Raw genomic sequence first — 21,175 nt, forward strand, 5'->3', positions numbered from 1 at the left:
AGGTTTCAGGCACGTTATAGTTAGTAGTTAGCATTTAAAAAACTTTAGAAATTCACTGAAAAAACCATAGGTTTCACACGTGTTATAGTAAGCTGGGCATTTCACTCATACAAAACCATTGAAATTGCCCCGTTAGTTCAGCTAACTATAACTCGCACGCCCGCAATGCACTGCTGATCACGTCACATATTACATCCCTCATGACAGGGTCAATGACATCACTGATGACATCTCAAATGACATCACTGATGACATCATCCAGTGAATGTGTGTCTTTGTGAAAAATAAATATTTTATATATATATATATATCCAAAGGGAATTAGTACCCCCTCTGCAAACGGGCCAGGGGGCTGTGTTGCAGAGAGGTGTTCTGAGGCCACGGCCTTTTTTACACCTCTCTGCAATGCAGCTCCCTGGCCAATACTGGAGGCTCCTAGTGGCTTAGTTGGCCCCCAGGGACCCCCAGTATGCAAGGGGACTTAATCCCCCAACTTAGAACACGTTACGGGGCATGTTTGCACAGTGGTGAAGGTAGGGGGCGGGGCTTGAGGTGACATGTGTGCAAACACGCCCTGTGGTGCGTTTTAGGTTGGGCAATATATTCCTCTTCAATCCAGAGGTCCCCTAGGTGCCAAGTAGTCCAACAGGTACCTCCAGTAAGCGCCACGGAGCTGCATTGCAGAGTGTTGTAAAAAGGGGGCGTGCCCCCTGAACACCTCTCTGCAACGCAACTCCCTGGCGCATACTGGAGGTACCTGGTGGGCTAGTTGGCTCACAGGTGACCTCAGAATTGAAGAGGAATATATTCCCTAACCTAAAAAGCGCCAGTGGGCGTGTTTGCACACATGTCACCTCAGGCCCCGCCCCCTTCCTTCATTATTGAGCGAAATATTCCTCTAAAACACCCGAAGTACGAATTCCGATTTACTCACCTGTTATCACGAGAGACGTCAGTGCTGCATCTTTGAGCCCAGGACGGACCCTGAAAAGTAAATGTAACCATACTTGCAGTAACTTGAATTTCTTTCCATAGGCTAACATTCACTGGTTTCATTTGGAAATGTTTCTAAGTGTGGAGTTTTGGAACTTTAAAAAATTCCTCAAAAATCAGCCAAATTACGAATTCTGATTTACGCACCTGTTATCAGGAGAGACCTCAGTGCTGCATCTTTCAGCCCACTACTGAACCTGAAAAGTAATTCTAATCGTAGTTACAGTAACTTGAATTTCCTTCCATAGGCTGACATTGACTGGTTTCACTTAAAAAAAAAAATAAGTGTGGAGTTTTGGAAGTTTAAAAAAATTCCTCAAAAATCAGCCCAACTACGAATTCCGATTTACTCACCTGTTATCAGGGGAGACCTCAGTGCTGCATCTTTCAGTCCACTACTGATCCTGAAAAGTAATAAGTATGGGCCGAACATTTGTTCCGCTCGCGGAATTTGCGGATTTTCTGCAATTTCGCGATCCGCGAATCTCGCGAAATTGCGGCAAAATTCGCGAGTCCGCGAGCGGGACGAATTTTGTTCAGGAATTACTTACAGGGTTACAAGTTGAAGCTAATTTCTTTGTAACCGTTTACAAAAGGGTTACAAAGAAATTAACTTCACCTTGGGCACCTGCTGTAACCCTGTAAGTGCTTCCTGAGCTGCGCCTCGTTGCCTACTTGCAACTATTCTCTGACCCTGCTCTGACCCTCGAAGCAGGGTCAGAGAATAGTTACAATTAGGCAACGAGGCTCCTGTCACAACAATTAAACCTCAGCAGGAGGCACTTACAGATATAAATTAAGCAGGTGCCCGAGTTGAAGCTCAAATTCAGTAACGCATTATTATAATCAGCCTAAGAATCTAGTGAGCATGGTCGATGCTAGGCAGGTGTGCTTTCTCCCCAAATCTACAGTCTATAAATAGCTGTAATTCGTGATGGAGGTCTAGGCATCCACGAGTTTCGAGCGCAATCCACCTGTACTTCCAGTCAAAAGGAGGCTGCTTTCTCCTCATCTGATGCTCTGATCGGTCTCTGACCCTTTATAAACAAGAGGCATGTGAACTCGCACAGAAGCCCGGCCCCACACACACTAGGTTACGCAGCTGTAGTGTAGGATAAGCACGATACATTTACCCAACGAGGTAGCACTTACTGCTTTCTCCTCATCTGATGCTCTGATTGGTCTCTGACCCTTTATAAACAAGAGGCATGTGAACTCGCACAGAAACCCGGCCCCACACACACTAGGCTATGCAACCTCTTTCTGCCCTTTCCCCCACTGTGATAGACAGCTCACTCGAGGGACCTCGGTGCCTATGGGCGCGGTGGCAAAGTTACAGACACACGTGGTGACTGGACAACTCTTCTGGGTCTTTACGCAGCTGTAGTGTAGGAAAAGCACGATACATTTACCCAACGAGGTAGCACTTACTGCTTTCTCCTCATCTGATGCTCTGATCGGTCTCTGACCCGTTATAAACAAGAGGCATGTGAACTCGCACAGAAGCCCGGCCCCACACTCACTAGGCTATGCAACTTCTTCCGGCCCTTTCCCCCACTGTGATGGACAGCTCACTCGAGGGACCTCGGTGCCTATGGGCGCAGTGGCAAAGTTACAGACACACGTGGTGACTGGACAACTCTTCTGGGCCTTTACGCAGCTGTAGTGTAGGAAAATCACGATACATTTACCGAACGAGGTAGCACTTACGGATTAGCCAGTAGAAAGTACTCCAGTTGAGTATAGTGCAATTGCAAAAAAATCCGCGATTTCGCGGGGAAATCCGCGAATTCGTGGATTTTTTTGCGAATTCGTGAGCCGCCAATTCGCAAAATTCGCCCATACTTTAAAAGTAATTCTAATCGTAGTTACAGTAACTTGAATTTCCTTCCATAGGCTAACATTGACTGGTTTCACTTAAAAAAAATACTAAGTGTGGAGTTTTGGAAGTTTAAAAAATTCCTCAAAAATCAGCCGAACTACGAATTCCGATTTACTCACCTGTTATCAGGAGAGACCTCACTGCTGCAACTTTCTGCCTACTACTGAACCTGAAAAGTAATTCGATTTGTAGTTACAGTAACTGGAAACTTTAATTTCCTTCCATAGGTTAACATTGACTGGTTTCTCTTGGGAATTCTTCTGTGTGGAGTTTTGGAAATGTAAAAAATTTCTCAAAAATCAGCCGAACTATGAATTCCGATTTACTCACCTGTTATCAGGAGAGATCTCAGTGCTGCATCTTTCAGCCCACTGCTGATCCTGAAAAATAATTCTAATCGTAGTTACAGTAAACTGAATTTCCGTCCATAGGCAAACATTGACTGGTTTCATTTGGAAATTTTTCTAAGTGTGGAGTTTTGGAACTTTAAAAGATTCCTCAAAAATCAGCCGAACTACGAATTCTGATTTACTCACCTGTTATCAGGAGAGACCTCGGTGCTGCATCGTTCAGCCCACTACTGATCCTGAAAAGTAATTCTAATCGTAGTTAAAGTAACTTGAATTTCCTTCCGTAGGATATCATTGCCTGCGATATAAAATATATATAAATTAAAAAGTATATAACCTTTAAAAAAACAAATATTACAATTTCAATATTTTTTACTAAGTCCGCCCGCCATCCTAATGACCCCCATAGTTAGTTGTACTAACTATATTTCGCGCACCCGCAATCCACTGCTGATGATGTCACATATTACATCATTCATGACATGGTCAGTGACATCACTGATGACATCTCAAATGACATCACTGATGACATCACTGATGACATCATCCACCTGACAATCACATACACCTCTTCATACACTAGTAAAATCTTTCATCACTCATTGTAAATACGGAGTATCATATTTGAATCCATTGACACAACAATACATGTATCTAAAAACCCACTCAGTGATTTCTAGATGTATACACACATCTAATCACTTACCTGTAGATTCACTCATACATTCTGTCAATGAATAATAGAACACTATTAAAAATACTTATACATCTATATTGACATTACACACCAGCACACATCCTATTCACTTATGAAGTCATTCTACTCACTTATGCAAACAATGGATCATACCTACATACTTACTTAGCTACACACTTATACAAACACCACTTCATCTATTCATTTAGATAGTAACTCATACTTAGGGACCCATTAGGATGGCAGGCTGATCGCCCCCGCCAGGCTGGCGGTTGCCACCGCCGGCCTGGTGGGGGCAATCCGCCAGCTATCCACACCTAAATGAGCCCCTGCCATATTAGGATGGCGGGGGGACCGCAGCGGACGGAAAGACCGTCTGCCGCTTTTCCGCCCCGGTCGCCTTGCGACCGGGGCGGAAAAGGTCCAATATGGTGGCGGTGTCTAATAGACACCACCAGCCATATTACCATGGGCTGTTTCAAATGCCGCCACGGAAAGGCATGCGGTCTTCACTTTGGGGCGTGAAGGAGAGGTGGGGGGTGCACACGGGGGTACCTGTGGTACCCCCTGCATTTGTATAAACAAATCTGCAGGCACCGCGCGGTGCATGCTGCTTTGTTTATGCAAATGCATATGTGCAATTTTAGCATTGTGGCGGGCGGTGCTGAGAGCACCGCCCGCCACAATGCTAAAAATGCAGGATGCGCGCACCACAATGGCGGGTGCATTCTAATACCCCCCCACGGGACCCCCGCCCTTATGGCGGGCGGTCCCAATCACCGATAGGATGGCGGGCGGACTAAGTCCGCCCGCCGTCCTAATGACCCCAATAGTGTATTATAAAATCAGTATTACAAGTATACAGTTATCCATACAGTCACTCATACAATCATTCTGTCTGTTATGAGCATGACTTAAATGAGATTGAGGCTGAACATACCGCTCATGCGCTCTGACATTTTCTACACCCAAGATGGAGTAGGTAGTCAGTGCTCCACCTCCCACTCTGCCTCTAACCTATCTGCTGGTCGAGTACGTCACGCACGTGATGACGCAGACCGAGGCAGGGACCGATATCACCAGCTCCAACCGTGCAGTACATTGCAACTGCAAGACGCTGGGACAATTCATCTAAAACAGCTCACCTTGACGAAGTACGTTAATTATCTCTAGGGCAGCCATGGAAGGCCGAGCAGGCACTCTGTGGGCAATCGCTAGAATTGACAGACCGAGTCCCGATGCCAACCCAGTGACTTGCTTACAGTAGAGCAAACTATCACACACTTAACTATTGGTTTCCTCCTGTTTTATCTTTTTACCTCTGTATCCCAACAGCGTGTGACTCTAGGGAGCTGTTCTTGCTCCCCCGCCAGTTCAAGCTGTGATTTTAATAAACTCTTTAAGATTTGCAGAGTGAATGGTCATGTCTCTTTCACTTAGCACCAATGCCTTTTTTACCTTGGGTAATATTAATGTAAGGAACAAGTGTGAGTTGAGCGCTCAAATGGGTTGTCTATCCTTGTTAATTGGGACGTAAGGCCTTACGAATTACACTAGTGGCCTCTGTTTGATTGCAACGCCCATATGGAATCGCTGGTTTGATCAGGTTGGTAAAAACCACCTTCTTTATCCTTGTGTGATTTGTTCACAGAGGGCACTGCACTGTATATGTGATACATGTTCTTGTTGGTTTTATTACAGGTTTCCCTCAGACAGCAAGTTACTCTTCCATTTTTTTCTGAGCATTCACTCAGATGTGTGTCTACACTCTACCTTAGGAGTGAGGAGGTAGGGGAAGTACCTATGGGGTCTTTCTCTTTTTAGTCCTGATGAAAGCCAGGGTATTTACAGTAGCCGGCTGATAGATGTCAACATTTTTCAGAGTGGAGGGAAACCTCCCAGCCCCGCAGACCACGCCAAAAACCTCGGCATCATACTCAACTCATCACTCACCATGAACAGACAGGTCAACGCAGTCACCTTCAGCTGCTTATAATCCCTCAGCATCCCGCGCAAGATTTTCTAATGGATCCACACCGCGTCAAGGAAGACAGTCACCCATGCACTCATCACCAGCAGTCTGGACTATGGCAACGCACTCTTTGCCGGCATCAACAAGTCCCTACTCTGCAAACTCCAGACCATACAGGACACTGCCAGCAGACTCGTCCTCGGCATCCCCCGACACGAACACATCAGCGAACACCTGTGGAGACTCCACTGGCTCCCTGTGAGGAAGAGAGTCACCTTCAAAATCCTCACCCACACCTACAAATGCCTACACAACAACGGACCCAAGTACCTCAACGACAGAATAAACTTCCACGCACCCAAAAGAAATCTACAATTGTCCAACCTTGCTCTGGTCGAAACCTCATGCATCCACAGAGCCAGAGCATGCAGGAGATCGTTTTCCCACATTGCAACCAATACCTGGAACGAGCTATCGGCAGACATCAGACTTGCCCCCTCCCTGGACACCTTCAGGAAGACCCTCAAGACTTGGCTCTTTGGCTGAACGGAGCTGCGTACCCCCTCACCCCCCCAGCGCTTTGAGACCCTCAAGGGTGAGTAGCGCGCTTATAATTCCCTGATTGATTGATTTATTATAGCCTACCATACCATCATCCACTGGTCCTTTAATGGCCTTGTTTTTCTGCTCCATTTCCATTTGTGATCCCACACCGGTTCTCTATGTGTTGTATTGTCTTTCCCTCCCCTATTGCTCCATCTCCGGTGTTGGTCTGCACAGAGGTGTGTTAGGAGCCCTATGATGAAGCATGCCACAGATTTCTGTGGATGAAGGCAGTTTTAACACCCTGGTGTGTTTTCTCACCCTTAGATCACAGCGATTTCAAGTATGGCCACAGATGCCCCAGCTTCAAAGAGGCTACCACCTCAGTGAAGCAAATGGCAATTACACCTTCGCCTGACCACTTACCTGTGTAGGCAGCCAAGCTGGCATCTCCGCCAGAGGGGGAAAACCTGTTGCAGAATCTGTTTTTTAGAAGGAGTGGCTTACTACACTAGGTACACCTCTAGGGTGTGCTCAGGGCTCCTCACCAGGGAAGAAGGATTGTGCCATCTTGGTTTAGAGTAGAGAGGGGTATTTTAGGATTATTTAAAGGCCAAACTCCCGGAACGTGACATAAAGTGGGAAGGGTTGCCTCTTGGGAACTATTTCCCAATTGGCTAGTGAGTCCTCCCTCCCACAAACGAGAAGATGGCATAAAAGAGGCACCCCACACCAGTACTCCTGAGATCACTGCTGGACTAGCAAGGAGGCTGAAGAAGGATTGCTCTGCTGCTCCCTAAACCCAGTAAAGAGAGGCTGTACCAAGGAAGGACTGCACCTGCTGAACTCAAGGAACTGGCAAAGAGTACGATGCATGCTGAGCCCTCTCGTGGAAAAAGATGTCCACTTGTGCCCAGAACTGGAGGAAGACTGCTTTGCTGCTCCCGGGACCCAGCAAGGAGAGTCTGCACAAAAGACTGGACTGCATCTGCTGAACCCAAGGGACTTGTAAAGAGGACAGCCTCTGCAGTGGTCTCTTGTGGAAAAAGGATCCACTTGTGCCAGGATAGAAGACACCAGGGACACAAAAGCAGAAGGAAGCCTGCACTTGTGACAGCCATTTGCCCAGGATCGCCTGCTCACAGCTACACACTGAAGTGCCTGCTTGAAGACCTAGTCCTGACCAGCTCGAGGTGTCCCCAAGTCTGTGGGACCCACGGCCATCGTCAAAGTGGACCATGGTCCTCCTGCAAGAAAAAGAGACTCCCTTATGGACAACCACTGAAGACCACTGTAAATGAAGACCAGTCGATCAGTAGCAACTGGAACTGAACTTCACTGGGGCATAGTGGGAGATCAAGTCCTGAGCCCGGAGAAAACCCTTGAAGCTTGTGGACCCAGGGTGCCCCAGAAACACTCACTGCATCTGTTTCACAGCTCCAATATCTTCAGCATCCTTAGCAACTTCTCAGGATCCTGCACCCCCAGGATCAGGATAACTTCTTTGCTGGAACCTCGATCCAGGTGAAATCTTCTGTGAGAACATTGAACCTGCTGATAGGTAACTCTCCCGGGGCCATAGTGGACGTGACTGGCTCCTAACCTGTTGTGGCCAGTTTTAATGAGGACTGGTAGTCATGCTATCCCGTTAGCTCAGGAAATGTGACGCATATTACAACGATTTATAAGAACTTAGAAGAATTTACTTACCCTTTTAAAAATAATATCTCTGATTCCCTCACTAGATTTTTGTCGCTTTTGTATCTAATTTAAGAGATAATTACACTATATTCCTATAAATTGGTGTTGGATTTTTATTACGTTGAGTTCGACACTTACCAGTTGTGTTTTGGTACTTCGAATTGCTTTACAGTTATCCTTTTAATTAATCCTAACTGCTCGGTTCTAGAGCTACCTAGGACCGAGCTAAAGGTTTTCTTTAAGGAACCTCACTGGACTTGTTTAAGATTGTGACATTATTACATTGTGAGGTCTCAAAATCACACCCCTTAATAATCCACTTTCCTACAATTAAACTGTAACAATACAATGTTATCGATAAAGTGACGTTCAGCGATTATTTTCTGAAATATTTTACCCGCCAGCTCCTTAGCATACCAGTTAAATGTGAAACATGTACCATATATTTGAGTATGGAGCTACCATTTACATGCATATTTCCACTTACCAAATTTGATTCACTAGGAGGGTAATATTTCTCAGTACCCATTCTCACAAGTCCATCATTATACAAAAATATTCGCAGTGGGTCACAGGAGGTCACTAAAATGTAAATCCGCAAATCAAACTTATATCCCTCCATGAGAAAAGGCTTGTCAAGGTACTCCTGCACGATCAAGTGCTCTTGAGACTGTATTCTGTCTCCGCTTCTTATCAATGAGATCCTGTTAAAACACAGAAACAGATGGGGATTAATAAGATCATCCTTGCACGTTGGGTGATTGCAACATGTTTTATTGCAAAAAAGAAACAATATCCTCAGTTTCACTCGGGTTTCAAAAACTGCCCCTCTAGAAGACAATGAAAAAGCAGGAGTCGCTAACATGCAGCCACTCACTACCACCTCAACATATTGGTTGTTGAACAAATAAATGACTTTTATGCGCTAAAACAGTTGCTGCATATCTTTGCATGTTTATCAGAATAGTGTATTTTTACCTGTGATAACCAGCATCTTTTTCTGTGAAGTTTACTGCATCACTGTGGGGTTTTAACAAAAGAAACCTGAAACCGCACACACAGTGAACTTGCTGAGTAATTGCCCGGCCGTATTTTTTTTATTATTTGCTCACAGCCTGAATGAGCTCCTAAATGTATACATTTCTGCACCACTGGGGATAAAACCTCCCACGAGGCCAACACACCCGTAGTTTATCTCTCAAAAATGTACTGAAGGAATGAATGAATTATGTATTTTTACTGTGTCTCGGCGAATATTAACACATGACAACACCTTGAATACAGATTATTGCATATTTCTTGCAAACTTTACTTCAAATTAAATATATTCTATATGTTCTAATATTTAATTATATATATAACAGAGTTGTTGATATTTAACCTCGTTGTCTTAAAAGTAATTACAAGTTTTTATTTCAAGGGTTAGTCATGGCATTTAATAAATGGAATAAATACATAGATAATATAATAATCAAACCTGAATTCAATCATCCATTCTATGGAAACTGAAATTAGTGGACGAAGAATGACCTAAACGTTACCTGCTTGTTTTACTGTGTATGTATTTATTTATGTGTTTTATATTGCACCAATATGCTGTCCTCACATGGGATCTAATAACAATCTAGAGGGATAAGGCTAGGTGGGTTGGCTGGCAAGAACTACGCAACGAGTTACGTTAGAATGATTAGGATGTACGTTGGGTTGATGGTTCTAGGACTATTCACCACAGGAAGGTCCCCGCTGCCACTTTATGCTGCTAGTCTTCCAGCACTGTGTCTAGTGCCCTCCTGTTTTTCTCTCTCCACCCTTCCTCTCCCTCGTCCTCTGATATTTCTAGAGTTGACCTGTACAGCACTTGTGCCATTCAAATTGAAGAAAGTGTGTTCAATACATCCTTAAAAGAGCTTGGAGTCAGCTTGCATCAGACACTGGTTTCTTTGGCTCCAGAACATTCAGATATTTTGTGAGATTTGTCAATCACATCGTGAATCCGCCCTGGGGAGTATTTGAATTTCACTATTTTTTCAGTTTTTTATGTTGCGTTACGTTACATTATGTTATGTTATGTTTCTTTAAATGGTCTTGTTAAGCACTCGAATGCCATCAGGCGTCTTGGTGCTAGCTGAGAAACCACAAAAGAAAGGATTCCGGATAGGTTTTTAGCAGGTCCTAATAAGCCAGGCTTTTAGTGATTTCCTAAAGCCAGCAGATTTGACATAGATTTGATATGAAGGGAAGATTATTCCAGGCTTTTGCGTCTCCCACAACAAAGCCTCTGCCGCCCCAAAAGGACCGCTTATACCTAGTTACTGATGCCAATTTATCGAAGGTGGAACCCAGTGATCTGGGAGGTTATCTCATTAGACTCAACATCCTCTCCTACGCCGACGACACCCAACTCATTCTTTCTCTAAAGACCAGCAACGACGAGTTCCAAAGATGCATGAAAGAGGTTGCCAATTCAATGAACAACAACAATCTCAGACTCAACATCTATGAGACAGAAGTAGCCATCTCCAGAAAGGCAAGGACACACACTGGAACAAAGAATGTTGGCCCCTGGAGCTGGGCCCAACCCCGATACCCAAAAACACACCTTCAACCTCAGCATCATCCTCGACAGTCAGCTATCCATGAAGAAGCAAATATGCGCTGTCTCCACTGCATTCTTCTTCATGGTACAAATGCTCAGGTGGGTTATCAGATGGCTCACGACCAACACCAGATGAACTATCACGCATGCTCTCGTCACCAGCAGACTCGACTATGACAACTCCCTCTATGTAGGAATAACAGCCAAACTCATGGATAATCTCCAGACGATCCAGAACACAGTGGCCAGGCTTTTCCTCGAACTCCTCAGAATGACGCACATAACCACTCAATTCAGAAAACGCCACTGGCTACATGTCATGAAGAGATGCAAGTAAAAGCTACTCACCCACGCATACAAGGCACTACACAATGATGAACCTGCATACCTCAACCAATGCGTAATTATTCACCAGTCCACCAGGAAACTCAGATCCAGATCCCTCTTCCTAGATGCCACCCGTCTTATCCACCAGACAAACAGCGGAGTCTGCTCCTTCTCCCATCTGGCGTCCAAGACCTGGAATGACCTCTGCCTGCACCTCAGAGCCTCACCATCGCTCTAGCAACTCAGGAAGGACTTCAAGACCTGGATGTTCAACCAATAGGAGAACAAGCAGGATGATCCAACAGCGCCTCAACACCCTCACAGGTGAAGCAGCCCCGCTCTATACATCCTGATTGATTCATTGAATCGGGTGTGGACAATGTAATTAAGTGTGTGGCTTAAAAACACCTAAGCCAAACATTTGTGCTTAGCGTAGTGTGCCACCCAACTGGGATTTTGCTGTTTCTGTCATTGCATCCATATACAACCTAAGTAACATTAAACCGACAACATGGCAGTACCATTGGCTTTGTAAATGGTTGTTAGTTGCATAAGATAAATAAGCAACAACTATGGCTTCGTTGTATATAATATTGAAAAAGCTTCAGTTCTAAAATTATGAGACTGAAATAATTATAAAGAGTCTCTTTGAAGTTACCTCACAGACAATGAATAGTGGTACTGTTGCAGAGGCAAGATTTTTTTTTTCATTTGAGGGCAAAAAGGGAGAGCTCGATAGGGACCCATCTCAGCACCTGCTTTTTAGAACTGCTGGTGCCAGACACAGTTTAAGCCCTACATGGAGGAGTGTTTTTTTTTGGGGAGGGGGGCGAGGGGGTGAGTCTGAGGGAGTGGGGGAGACCCTGTACAATGGGAAACTTGAGTAACACATCAGAAAAAATGCAGGAAACATTAAGTGTTTCTTGAGTCAATAAAATTGTGCAAACCTCTATTTTAAGTGGTGGAATCATCCACCATTGTGCGAAAAAGCCTTGAACTGAATTCGATTTGTGACTTTCACTAAAGATTTTAAAAAAGACAGAAAGGGTATAAGACATAGAGAAATAGTGAGGCAAAGAAAAAAAGGAAACAAACAAATGTCCTGCAGGGTAGGGTGTGTGCAGCAGTGTTTGAGTGCTGCAGAGGATTGGGAGTAGGGCCCGGTAAAAGGCCACGCCCTGCGGTCTACCAATACTATGCACAGCCAAATACTGTAGAGGCAGGTGTTGGCGGAGTACAGCGGGTTAGATGCAAGGACTGCCCTGAGTCAAGATTCTGCAGCTAACACCAATTAAGCACATCCAAAGACCTTGTGCAGGCAGGAATAAAGTATATTATAAAAAAGAAGCTGGAAATTTCCTGAAAAAACGCAAAGTTAAAAACTGATTTATGGGTCTGGCTCAAATGTGTAAGTACTGAAATTTGCCTGTTTTGGTTCAAAGCATTTTATTTAGAGAAGACAAATATATATCGTGTATTTGCGCCTAAATGTCTGTAGAGCATTTTTCTTTTGGCATATATAATCTACCTTACTTACCATTCATTTATATAGCTGAAAGTACTGCATTTTGAAAGAGAACCACTAGAGAGCACTCAAACCTTATTTTTGTAAACCAGAATGAAAGTATTAATACATTCTCCAGTTTTTAGAGAATAAAGGCAGCTGGAATTACACGTGCAACTTCATCGCGAAGCGTTTTGCACACATTAATCATTTATGAACCTTCCAAAACATGTCGGGTTTGCAGATCATATTATGGGAGCGTGCAATTTCTGTATACAATCTTGTTTCTAATTGCCGTTCGACAGTCGAGTGATGTCTCGAATCAACTGTAAGTGCTGTAGCTGCTAAACAATGATAAACAGTCCCAGTTTTTGGCACAGACCTTGCTAGGAATAGGGGGGGGGGGGGCTTTTGCTGTATTTCAAAATAACTTATGGGTTTAAAAGCACCGCAGCAGAGTTCCTTGCATGTCTAGGATGTCTTCAGGCAATGATAAAAATGTCAAGATAACTCTGGTGATTAATGTTCCTGCTGGGGAGAGTTTGAGTTTTGACTAGTGGCAGTTTTGACTCATCCTTAACTAGCTCAGAGGGTTAATGTGGCTTCTGCAATGAACGTGTACTATGCAGATCACAGAACTGAGTGTGAGTGAATTATGAGGAGCGCAATAAAAAATGAAATATATGTCAGATAGGGGCTATGGGGAGGAGATACAAGGGGCATTGATGGAGTGCGGTAGTGTGGGAATTCGTGAAGAACGAGGTCACCAAAAAGATTGTTACACAGTGCGCCACCAGTGCGAAAGCCTGTCCTGATAAGTTATTAAAACTAAGTTGTGACATCATAAAGTCTACACCAGAACTAGGAGCTAAGAAGGAAAGGCAGCTCACTATTACTGCAGCAATATAAACAATGAAAACAAGAACTGGATATCAATTTTCTGACACATTTTTTCTAAAATGAAGTGATCAGCAGAAAGGAGATATTTATTGCAAAATGTGTCTTTTCTGTATATTATTGGACATTACAGTGAAGGTAGACTCTGTTATTATATATTCAGAGATGCAGAATTTATCTGACTTACATTAAACTGATTCTAATATCTTTTTTTGCAACAAATTGCTAAATGTTTTTTGGGTGTGTTAAATGTTGCATTGTATATTCTGCTTTATTTTTTCATGCTTATAATCATACCATCTCTTTTAATACAGAGGAGCAAGACACCAACATTTAAGTTGTTTGTCCGAAGGGTGATGGTGTGACCATGTATTATAGGAATAAAGAACCCTCTGCAATATGCTAAAAGGGTATCACCTCAGAATTCTTTGGTCTTTAGCTTCAATCCTCTATATATTCACAGATCTCCTCTACGACGAATGTATGGCAGAAGTACATTATACCATATGTAATTATAAGTAAATGCTGGCTGAACTGTATGACAGTGTCTACGCCTTAACCTACAGTGCTGCCTAAATAATCACTACTTGTTTATAAGTCACACTTGAGAAATTGTGAGATGTCATGAGTGATGCCACTGACCATGTCATGAGTGATGTAATATGTGAGGTCATAAGCAGTGCATTGAGGGGCGTAAGTTATAGTCAGCTTAGCTAACTATAACTCTTAATATTCACTGACTGGTTGTGTACGAGTGAAATGTGAGCCTCCATATATTGTCCATGTAACTTTGGTTTTTCAGTGAATTTCCAAGTTTAAAAAAAGTTTATTTCCTAACTATATCATCCCTGTAACCTTTGGTTTTTCAGTGAATTTCTAAGGTTTTTTTACGTTGTTTCTTAACTATGACATCACTGAAACCTTTGGTTTTTGAGGGAATTTCTAAGGTTTTTAAAATGATATTTCCTAACTGTAACCTGTAAGCTTTTAGAGTGAGTGTGTGAGTAAGTGCATGACTGTCTCTGTGGGTGAGTGAGTGAGTTTCTCAATGGGTGTGTTAGTGTCTGTGTGGGTCTCGGAGTGGCTGCATTAGTGTCTCACTGGGTGTGTGAGTGGGTGCATTAGTGTGTGAGTCGGTGCCTGAGTATCTGATTGAGTGTCTCAACAGGTCAACGAGTGGGTGTATTAGTGTCTCAGTGGGTCTGTGAGTGTATGCATAATTGTCTGAGTAGGAGTATGAGCGAGTGCATGAGTGTCTCAGTGGGTCTGTGAGTGGGTACGTTAGTATCTGAGAGGATCTGTGAGTGGGTGTGTGAGTGCCTGTATTGGTCTATAAGTGGATGCATGAGTGTCTGAGTCGGTCTTTGAGTGGGTGTACATATCTGAGTGGGTCTATGAGTGGGTGAAAATTTGCCTGAATGGGTCTGTGAGTGGCTGAATGGGTCTGTGACTGGGTGCATGAGTGTCTGAGTGCATCTGCGAGTGGGTGTGCGAGTGTCTGAGTGAGTCTGTAAGTAGATATATCAGTGTGAGTCGCTCTTTAAGTGGGTGTGTGAGGGCCTGAGTGTGTGAGTGGATGGCTGTCTGTGTGGTGTGTCAATAGATGTTTGAGTGACTCAGCCACACATGCATACCTAGTATATGGTAGTACTTGCACCTGAGATATGCAAATTAATAGCTAGTGGGCCTGCAGTACTCATCATGCCACCCATCAAAATAGCACTTTAATACATGTCTCAGTCCTGCCATTGTAGACGGTAGTGCAGTTTTAAACTGCCAATTCTACCTGGTAAAATATACCTTTTGCCAGTCCTAACCCTTACTTTTTAATAAACCTAAGTCACCCCTGAGGTAGGCCCTTAACAACCCATAGTGCAGGATGCACTGTATATACAACGTAGGAAGTGTGTTTTTAAGTTTTACATGTCCTGGTAGTGAAAAACTGATTCCTAAATTTCACAATTGCAAGGCCTAACTCTCCCATTGGATACCATTGGGTTACCTAATACATCTAATAAGCGCTAAGGTTTGATTGGAAGCAGATAGGAAAGCTAAGTTTGGACACAAATTAATTGTAATTTGAAAACCTCTTTAATGCTCAAGTCAGATTTTAAATGATACGTTTGAAAATAACACTTTTATAAAGTTGGCATTTTCCTGCCTAACTGTTTTCTAAGGCCGTCTAGGAGTTTCCAGTTGTCGAAACCTGTTAAGGGTTCCTCCATTAAGAATGCAAATTGGGACCATGACTGGGGAAGGAGGTGTATCCTGCCTTGTGGTATTGTCTATGGCTACAGACCTCTGCTTCGTCCTGTTGAAGGTTTTCGAGTTCCATTTTGGCGACTAAGGGGCCGATTCCGATCCGTCCAACATCAGTGATGAGCCGTAACCGACTGACCTGCTGTTGTCGGTTACGGCCCTGCTAGTACGATGTGACCAAACAGGTTTCGGTCACACTTGTATATTTCATAATACTAGCATGCTTTCCGAGCGGAAAGCATGCTTGCAATGTGAAAAGCAGGGGTGCAGTTTATCCCTGCACCCTGTGGCCGGCACCCAAAGGTGCCTGCCACCGGGTGCAGGGATCCACAGAGAGGCACCATAGGTGCCCCCAGGCCGCAATTTGGCTGCGTCGCACCCATTGGGGCCCTACTGGGGGCCCTCAAAAGACAGTTTCCAACAGCCTTTTCGTGCCGGAAAAACAAGCACGAAAAGGCTGTGAAAAACTGCCATCATACTCCCTCATTCGCAAAGAGGCGGTCGGGGGAGCACTGAAGGATTTCCGGACAGCATTCCTGAGCCTGTCGTCCGCAATCCAGAAATCTGAGTCGGATTTCTTTCTGACCGAGCCCTTCAGAATGGCTTGGTCGGAAAGGAATCTGTGTGACACGTTCCGGTTCGGTTAGAAGGGCTCCGACCATCGTTCGGAGCCCTTCCGACCGAAATCGGAATCAGCCCCTAAGTCAGAACATTGAAATCATCACTGTGGTTTCAACCCAAGGTCATCCGGCAATGATGCTCCCTCCTCAGACACCTCCTGCAGCCTGGCCCTGCTGAACTTCACATTCTTAAACATTTTTTGTCAGGGTTTCCTCTAAGTTTGAAGGTAAGTGCTGACCGGGCCCAATCCGCTTATTGTAGCTGGACTGCACTCTATTGGGGTCAGCCATATTTTTGGAATTTGACTCTGTCGCACATGACTAGATGTCCGCGGTCTGAACACTGATCTATTAGGTGCTAGATTTTCTTTTTACTAAAAACTTACAATTTTTTTTAACTCTGATTCTACTGATTGGATTTTTGTCATATTGGTGTCAAATAATTGATTACAAAGTACTCTATTTTTCTAAATTGGTTTGGGATTTTTCTTGTGTTGTGTTTTCACTTTATAACTATTTGAGGGCTGCATAAATACTTAACACATTGCATCAATGTTAAATCTGACTGCTTTTGTACCAAGCTACCCAGGGTTAAGCACAGGTTAATTTAGTAACTTTTTGTGGTTTACCCTAACAGGGATTTTGGTTCTTGTTTTAGAAGGGTCTTCATCACCCTCACACAAAAACTCAATTATCTTCTGGAACCAATGGGGACGCTCTGCACATGGAACAAAAAAGTCAAAGCTCTGCAAGAATAAACACTAAAGAGAAAATTCACAATTCAGAATAACTAACACCCAGGATGTTAAAACCATGCAAATTACAACATAAACAATAGAGGAAATGTAGGATAAAGCACTTGGGAGCTCTACATAGTAACGCTGAAGCTCAGTAAGATCCCTGCCCACAATTGCTGTTACAGATACTGATTCTAAAAGCCCATATAAAGAGCATACATGCAAAGGCAGAGTATGTGGAGCTGATACCTTTGGGTATATTATAAAATGAACACAAGGACAATATTCACAGTAGGCAAGAAAGCCCATCTAGATAGTCAAATGTTCCCACAAATCCTAATGATCAAACAGGAACACTCGAGGTGGGAAGAACAAAGAACGACTAAAATACGCTATCACGATAGACAGGGAGATAGCAAGGAGGAGTGCTTAACAGTAAAAAAGGGGAAAAAAAGCAGAGACAGGGGGAACAGGAAGGTAGCAAACTAAAAAAACAGAACTAATGTAAATGGAAAGAAGATAGGCACTGGTAAAAAGATAAATAAATAAGGAGTGAAAATTCAAGGGTGTAGTAAATAGTCCTAGCTCAGTAATTAAGCATGCACTGCAGGCAGTACCAATTCAACAAGGAAACACTACAGCTGAGGTTTCAAGGAAGCACCACAGGAAGTGGTAGCTCAAGTAACAAGAATTTAGCACCACCTCAGGAATCTCTGAAAACAAGGATTAAATAAAGTTCAAGAACTTTGGAAACAAAGGGCCTGTCAAACAAAGAACACTGCTGCAATGACCACTGCTGGACTGAAGGAACATGGGGCTTAACAGAGCTCACTGTGATCATATGTCTCAGGTGTCAGGAGGCTAGTACCTGCTGGCCACAGGTGTACCTAATTTCTCTTGCAACCCTTGGCATGCAAATGTGGAGATGAAGCAGTGAGCAGGGATATCTACGTATTAGAGTTTTTAGCAAAAGTAGACTGGATTCCACAAAGCCCGACATGTATCTGAAATGAATGCTAATTCCAGAATAGAGTTCAAAAGATTGGAAGTCAGTATATGCATATAGTTGGAGGTCTGGAAGCTAGTTTTTTTTAAAACATTTTTATTGATTTTACAGCATCAGTAGTCAGCCTCATCATATAACTTACATCAATATGCTGATACTTGTGGTTAAACTGTAACAACTCATTTCCCTCTTCACACCCTCCACCCCCCCCCCCCTCCTCCAGGGCAAGAGAGGTGCAGAAATTAGAGAGTGAGCTGCAGAACTAGGGAAGAGAGGTGCAGAAAGAGGCAAAAGAGGTACAGCAAGAAAAGAGAGAGCTGCATAAAGAGGCAAGAGAGATGTAGAAAGAGGCAAGAGAGGTGCAGAAAGAGGCAAGAAAGGTGCTGATAGAAGATAGTGAGCTACACAAAGAGGGGACAGAAGTGCAGAAAGAGGCAAGAGAGGTGCAGAAAGAAGAGAGAGCATCAGAAAGAGGCAAGAGAGGTACAGAAAGAGGCAAGACAGGTGCAGAAAGAGGCAAGAGAGGTGCAGAAAGATGTGAGATGGGTGTAGAAAGAGGCAAGAGAGGTGCAGAAAGAAGAAAGTGAGCTGCAGAAAGAAGCAAGAGAAGTCCAAACGGAGGCATGAGAAGAGCATAAAGAGGCTACAGAGGTGCAGAAAGAGGCAAGAGGTATAGAAAGAGACAAGAGAGATGCAAAAGAGGCAAGAGAGGTGCTGATAGAAGAGAGTGATCTGCAGAAAGAGGGGAGAGGCGTGCAGAAAGAGGCAAGAGAGGTACAGAAAGAAGAGAGTGAGCTACAGAAAGAGGCTAGAGAGGTTCAGAAAGAGGCAAGACAGATGCACACCTCTACAAATTACATTGGCATTAGCATAAAAAATCTATAGGCACTTGGGGCTAGATGTAGGTAGGAAAGATTTACCGATTTTAAATTACCAAATTTTTACCGATTCGGTAATTTAAAATCGGTAAATCAATGGGTCCGACATGTAGGTATTCCAGATGTGCTGGAATACCGAATCGGATGAATTCGGTATTTACCGATTCGGTAAATACCGAATCGGTAATGCCCATTCATTCCTATGGGCTTTGAAGCCCATAGGAATGAATGGGCATACCGAATTTCACTTTGACACCCTCTGGCACCCCCAAAACAGGCACGGGTGCCATGTGGCAGGCATACCTGCCCTAACGGCAGGTCTGCCTGTCACATGGCATAGGTGTGCATGCACACATGTGCATGCACACCGGAATCGGTATTTTACCATCAAATTGGATTTGATGGTAAAATACCGATTCGTTAAGGCTCCTGAGACTCTGAAGAGTCCCACCTACATATGGGTGGCTCCGAATCGGTAAATTTACTGATTTTTTATTTTACCAAATCGGTAAAATTACCGATTCGGTAATTTTACCGATTCGGTAAAATAATGCCCCCTACATGCCAAATCTTGTATACAGGTCGGTAACGGCCGAAAATACCGATTTTCGGCCGCTACCGACCGACCTACATCTGGCCCTTGGTTTTTGCATTTCTGACTATAATATGAAAATACAGAGGTATCTGGGTGTATTCCCTTTGAGTTCAGAGATACCAAGGCAATCCCAACTACCAACTTGCTAGATGGTCCGACCTTCTACCGAGCATGGAAGAGCATAAACTTTAGCCATCTTCAAACCCAACTATCTGAAGACCTACTCCCACCATTACCTGATCCTGAAATGGCTACCCAGGACTATTTGACCTGGCTTAACCATTCCGTCTCACAATTCGCCCCTAGGAAACCTAATGAATATAAGAGAACCAAGCCCTCAGAGCCATGGTACTCAGAGGCACTCCGACTAGAAAAACAAAATGTAGAAAACAGGAGAGAATATGGAGGCTTAATTGTGAGAAGTTTGCCTGGCATATGCTGTCCACTAGTTATAGTGGGCACCCTGTACCAAACCAAACAACCCCTTAGAGGTGATAGGTTAAAGACAACCTTTATTGAAATTTATCCTAGTGGCAGCTATGGAGAGCAGCCTTCAGGCTAAGTCTCAAAGGAATGTAAAGCAGTGTTTTACCAGTCTATAATCTCTTGAATGGCCAAATGAAAGGAGAACCACACCAGGTATATATATAAAATGTATGTATTTATTCTAAACACACCCTACTAGTCTCTTTATGAGGCTAGAGGTCAAAACACGTAAGTTACACTTAATATCACACAGTAAATTAGCACAATATACGTTGAGCCCTAGGGGCGTACCAAACCATATATTAAGAAAGTGGTGTAGGAACCACAACTTGACTAGACACAAGGCCTAGAGCCTGTAGCATCGCTTGGCCCTCAAGGAACTATCCAAGGTAGTGACACAGGGGACACACGGGGGCTCATGCAGTGTTAGAACGCAGCCGCGAATCACCGTTAACTTCTATAGAGAAAGTCCCAGTTGGAAATTTAAAGATCAGGAACACTTAAGAGAGGACTTTGAGAAAACCCCTTTAGACTTAAGGAGTTCTAGGGCCAACACCCACAGGAGCACCGGATTACTCGAGTTACCTCACCCAGGATAGCCGGGTGCATATGTGTCTTTTGGTATCGGAAATCATCGTCGTTTTCAATGGCAATCTGCTGCAAAGTGCTGCTGCCGTCCAAGTGGAAATTGTCCGGTGTGATCCAAGCCTGGATTGAAGATGAGAAAAACCTAAAAGCAGAGGGGACAGAGTCTGGGTCACTTGCCAGTGACCAGGGGCATGATAGTCGAATGCCCACCGATGTCGGGTGATTTCAGCTGAAAGAGGTGAAGCTTGACTCTTCAGCCACGAGGACCAGGAGGTGTCGACGACAACCAGGATCTGGAATCGAGCTATCCCACAAAGCATTTTGAGTGCTGTGGTGTCGGTGCCTGGATTGGACCAAACAAGCCTTGGCAACAGCAACCCATGCAGGAATCAAAGAAATGCTTTGGTGTGGACCAATAAGGTCCGAGGAACTCACCACATTGTGGGGAGTCAGGGCACATCTAGTGCAACCAGGGAACCCCAAGGAAAATCAGAGTTGCCTTCGTAGGGACCCACTAGTTGATGGACCAGGGATCGCAAAGGAG

The 21,175-nt window shown here is 44.0% G+C and overlaps 1 protein-coding gene across 1 annotated transcript in view; it reads right to left on the reverse strand.

Moving 5' to 3' along the window:
- The window catches only part of TTLL7 (tubulin tyrosine ligase like 7), a 1,104,754-nt gene that overhangs the window by 591,592 nt on the left and 491,987 nt on the right, over window positions 1-21,175 (reverse strand). Inside the window, exon 9 of the mRNA XM_086936338.1 lies at window positions 8,626-8,842. Coding sequence (XP_086792464.1) covers window positions 8,626-8,842 — 217 coding nt within the window. The remainder of the gene's footprint in view (window positions 1-8,625; window positions 8,843-21,175) is intronic.

Source organism: Lissotriton vulgaris, chromosome 1_1 (assembly GCF_964263255.1).
Source record: "Lissotriton vulgaris chromosome 1_1, aLisVul1.2, whole genome shotgun sequence".
Lineage (NCBI taxonomy): Eukaryota > Metazoa > Chordata > Amphibia > Caudata > Salamandridae > Lissotriton > Lissotriton vulgaris.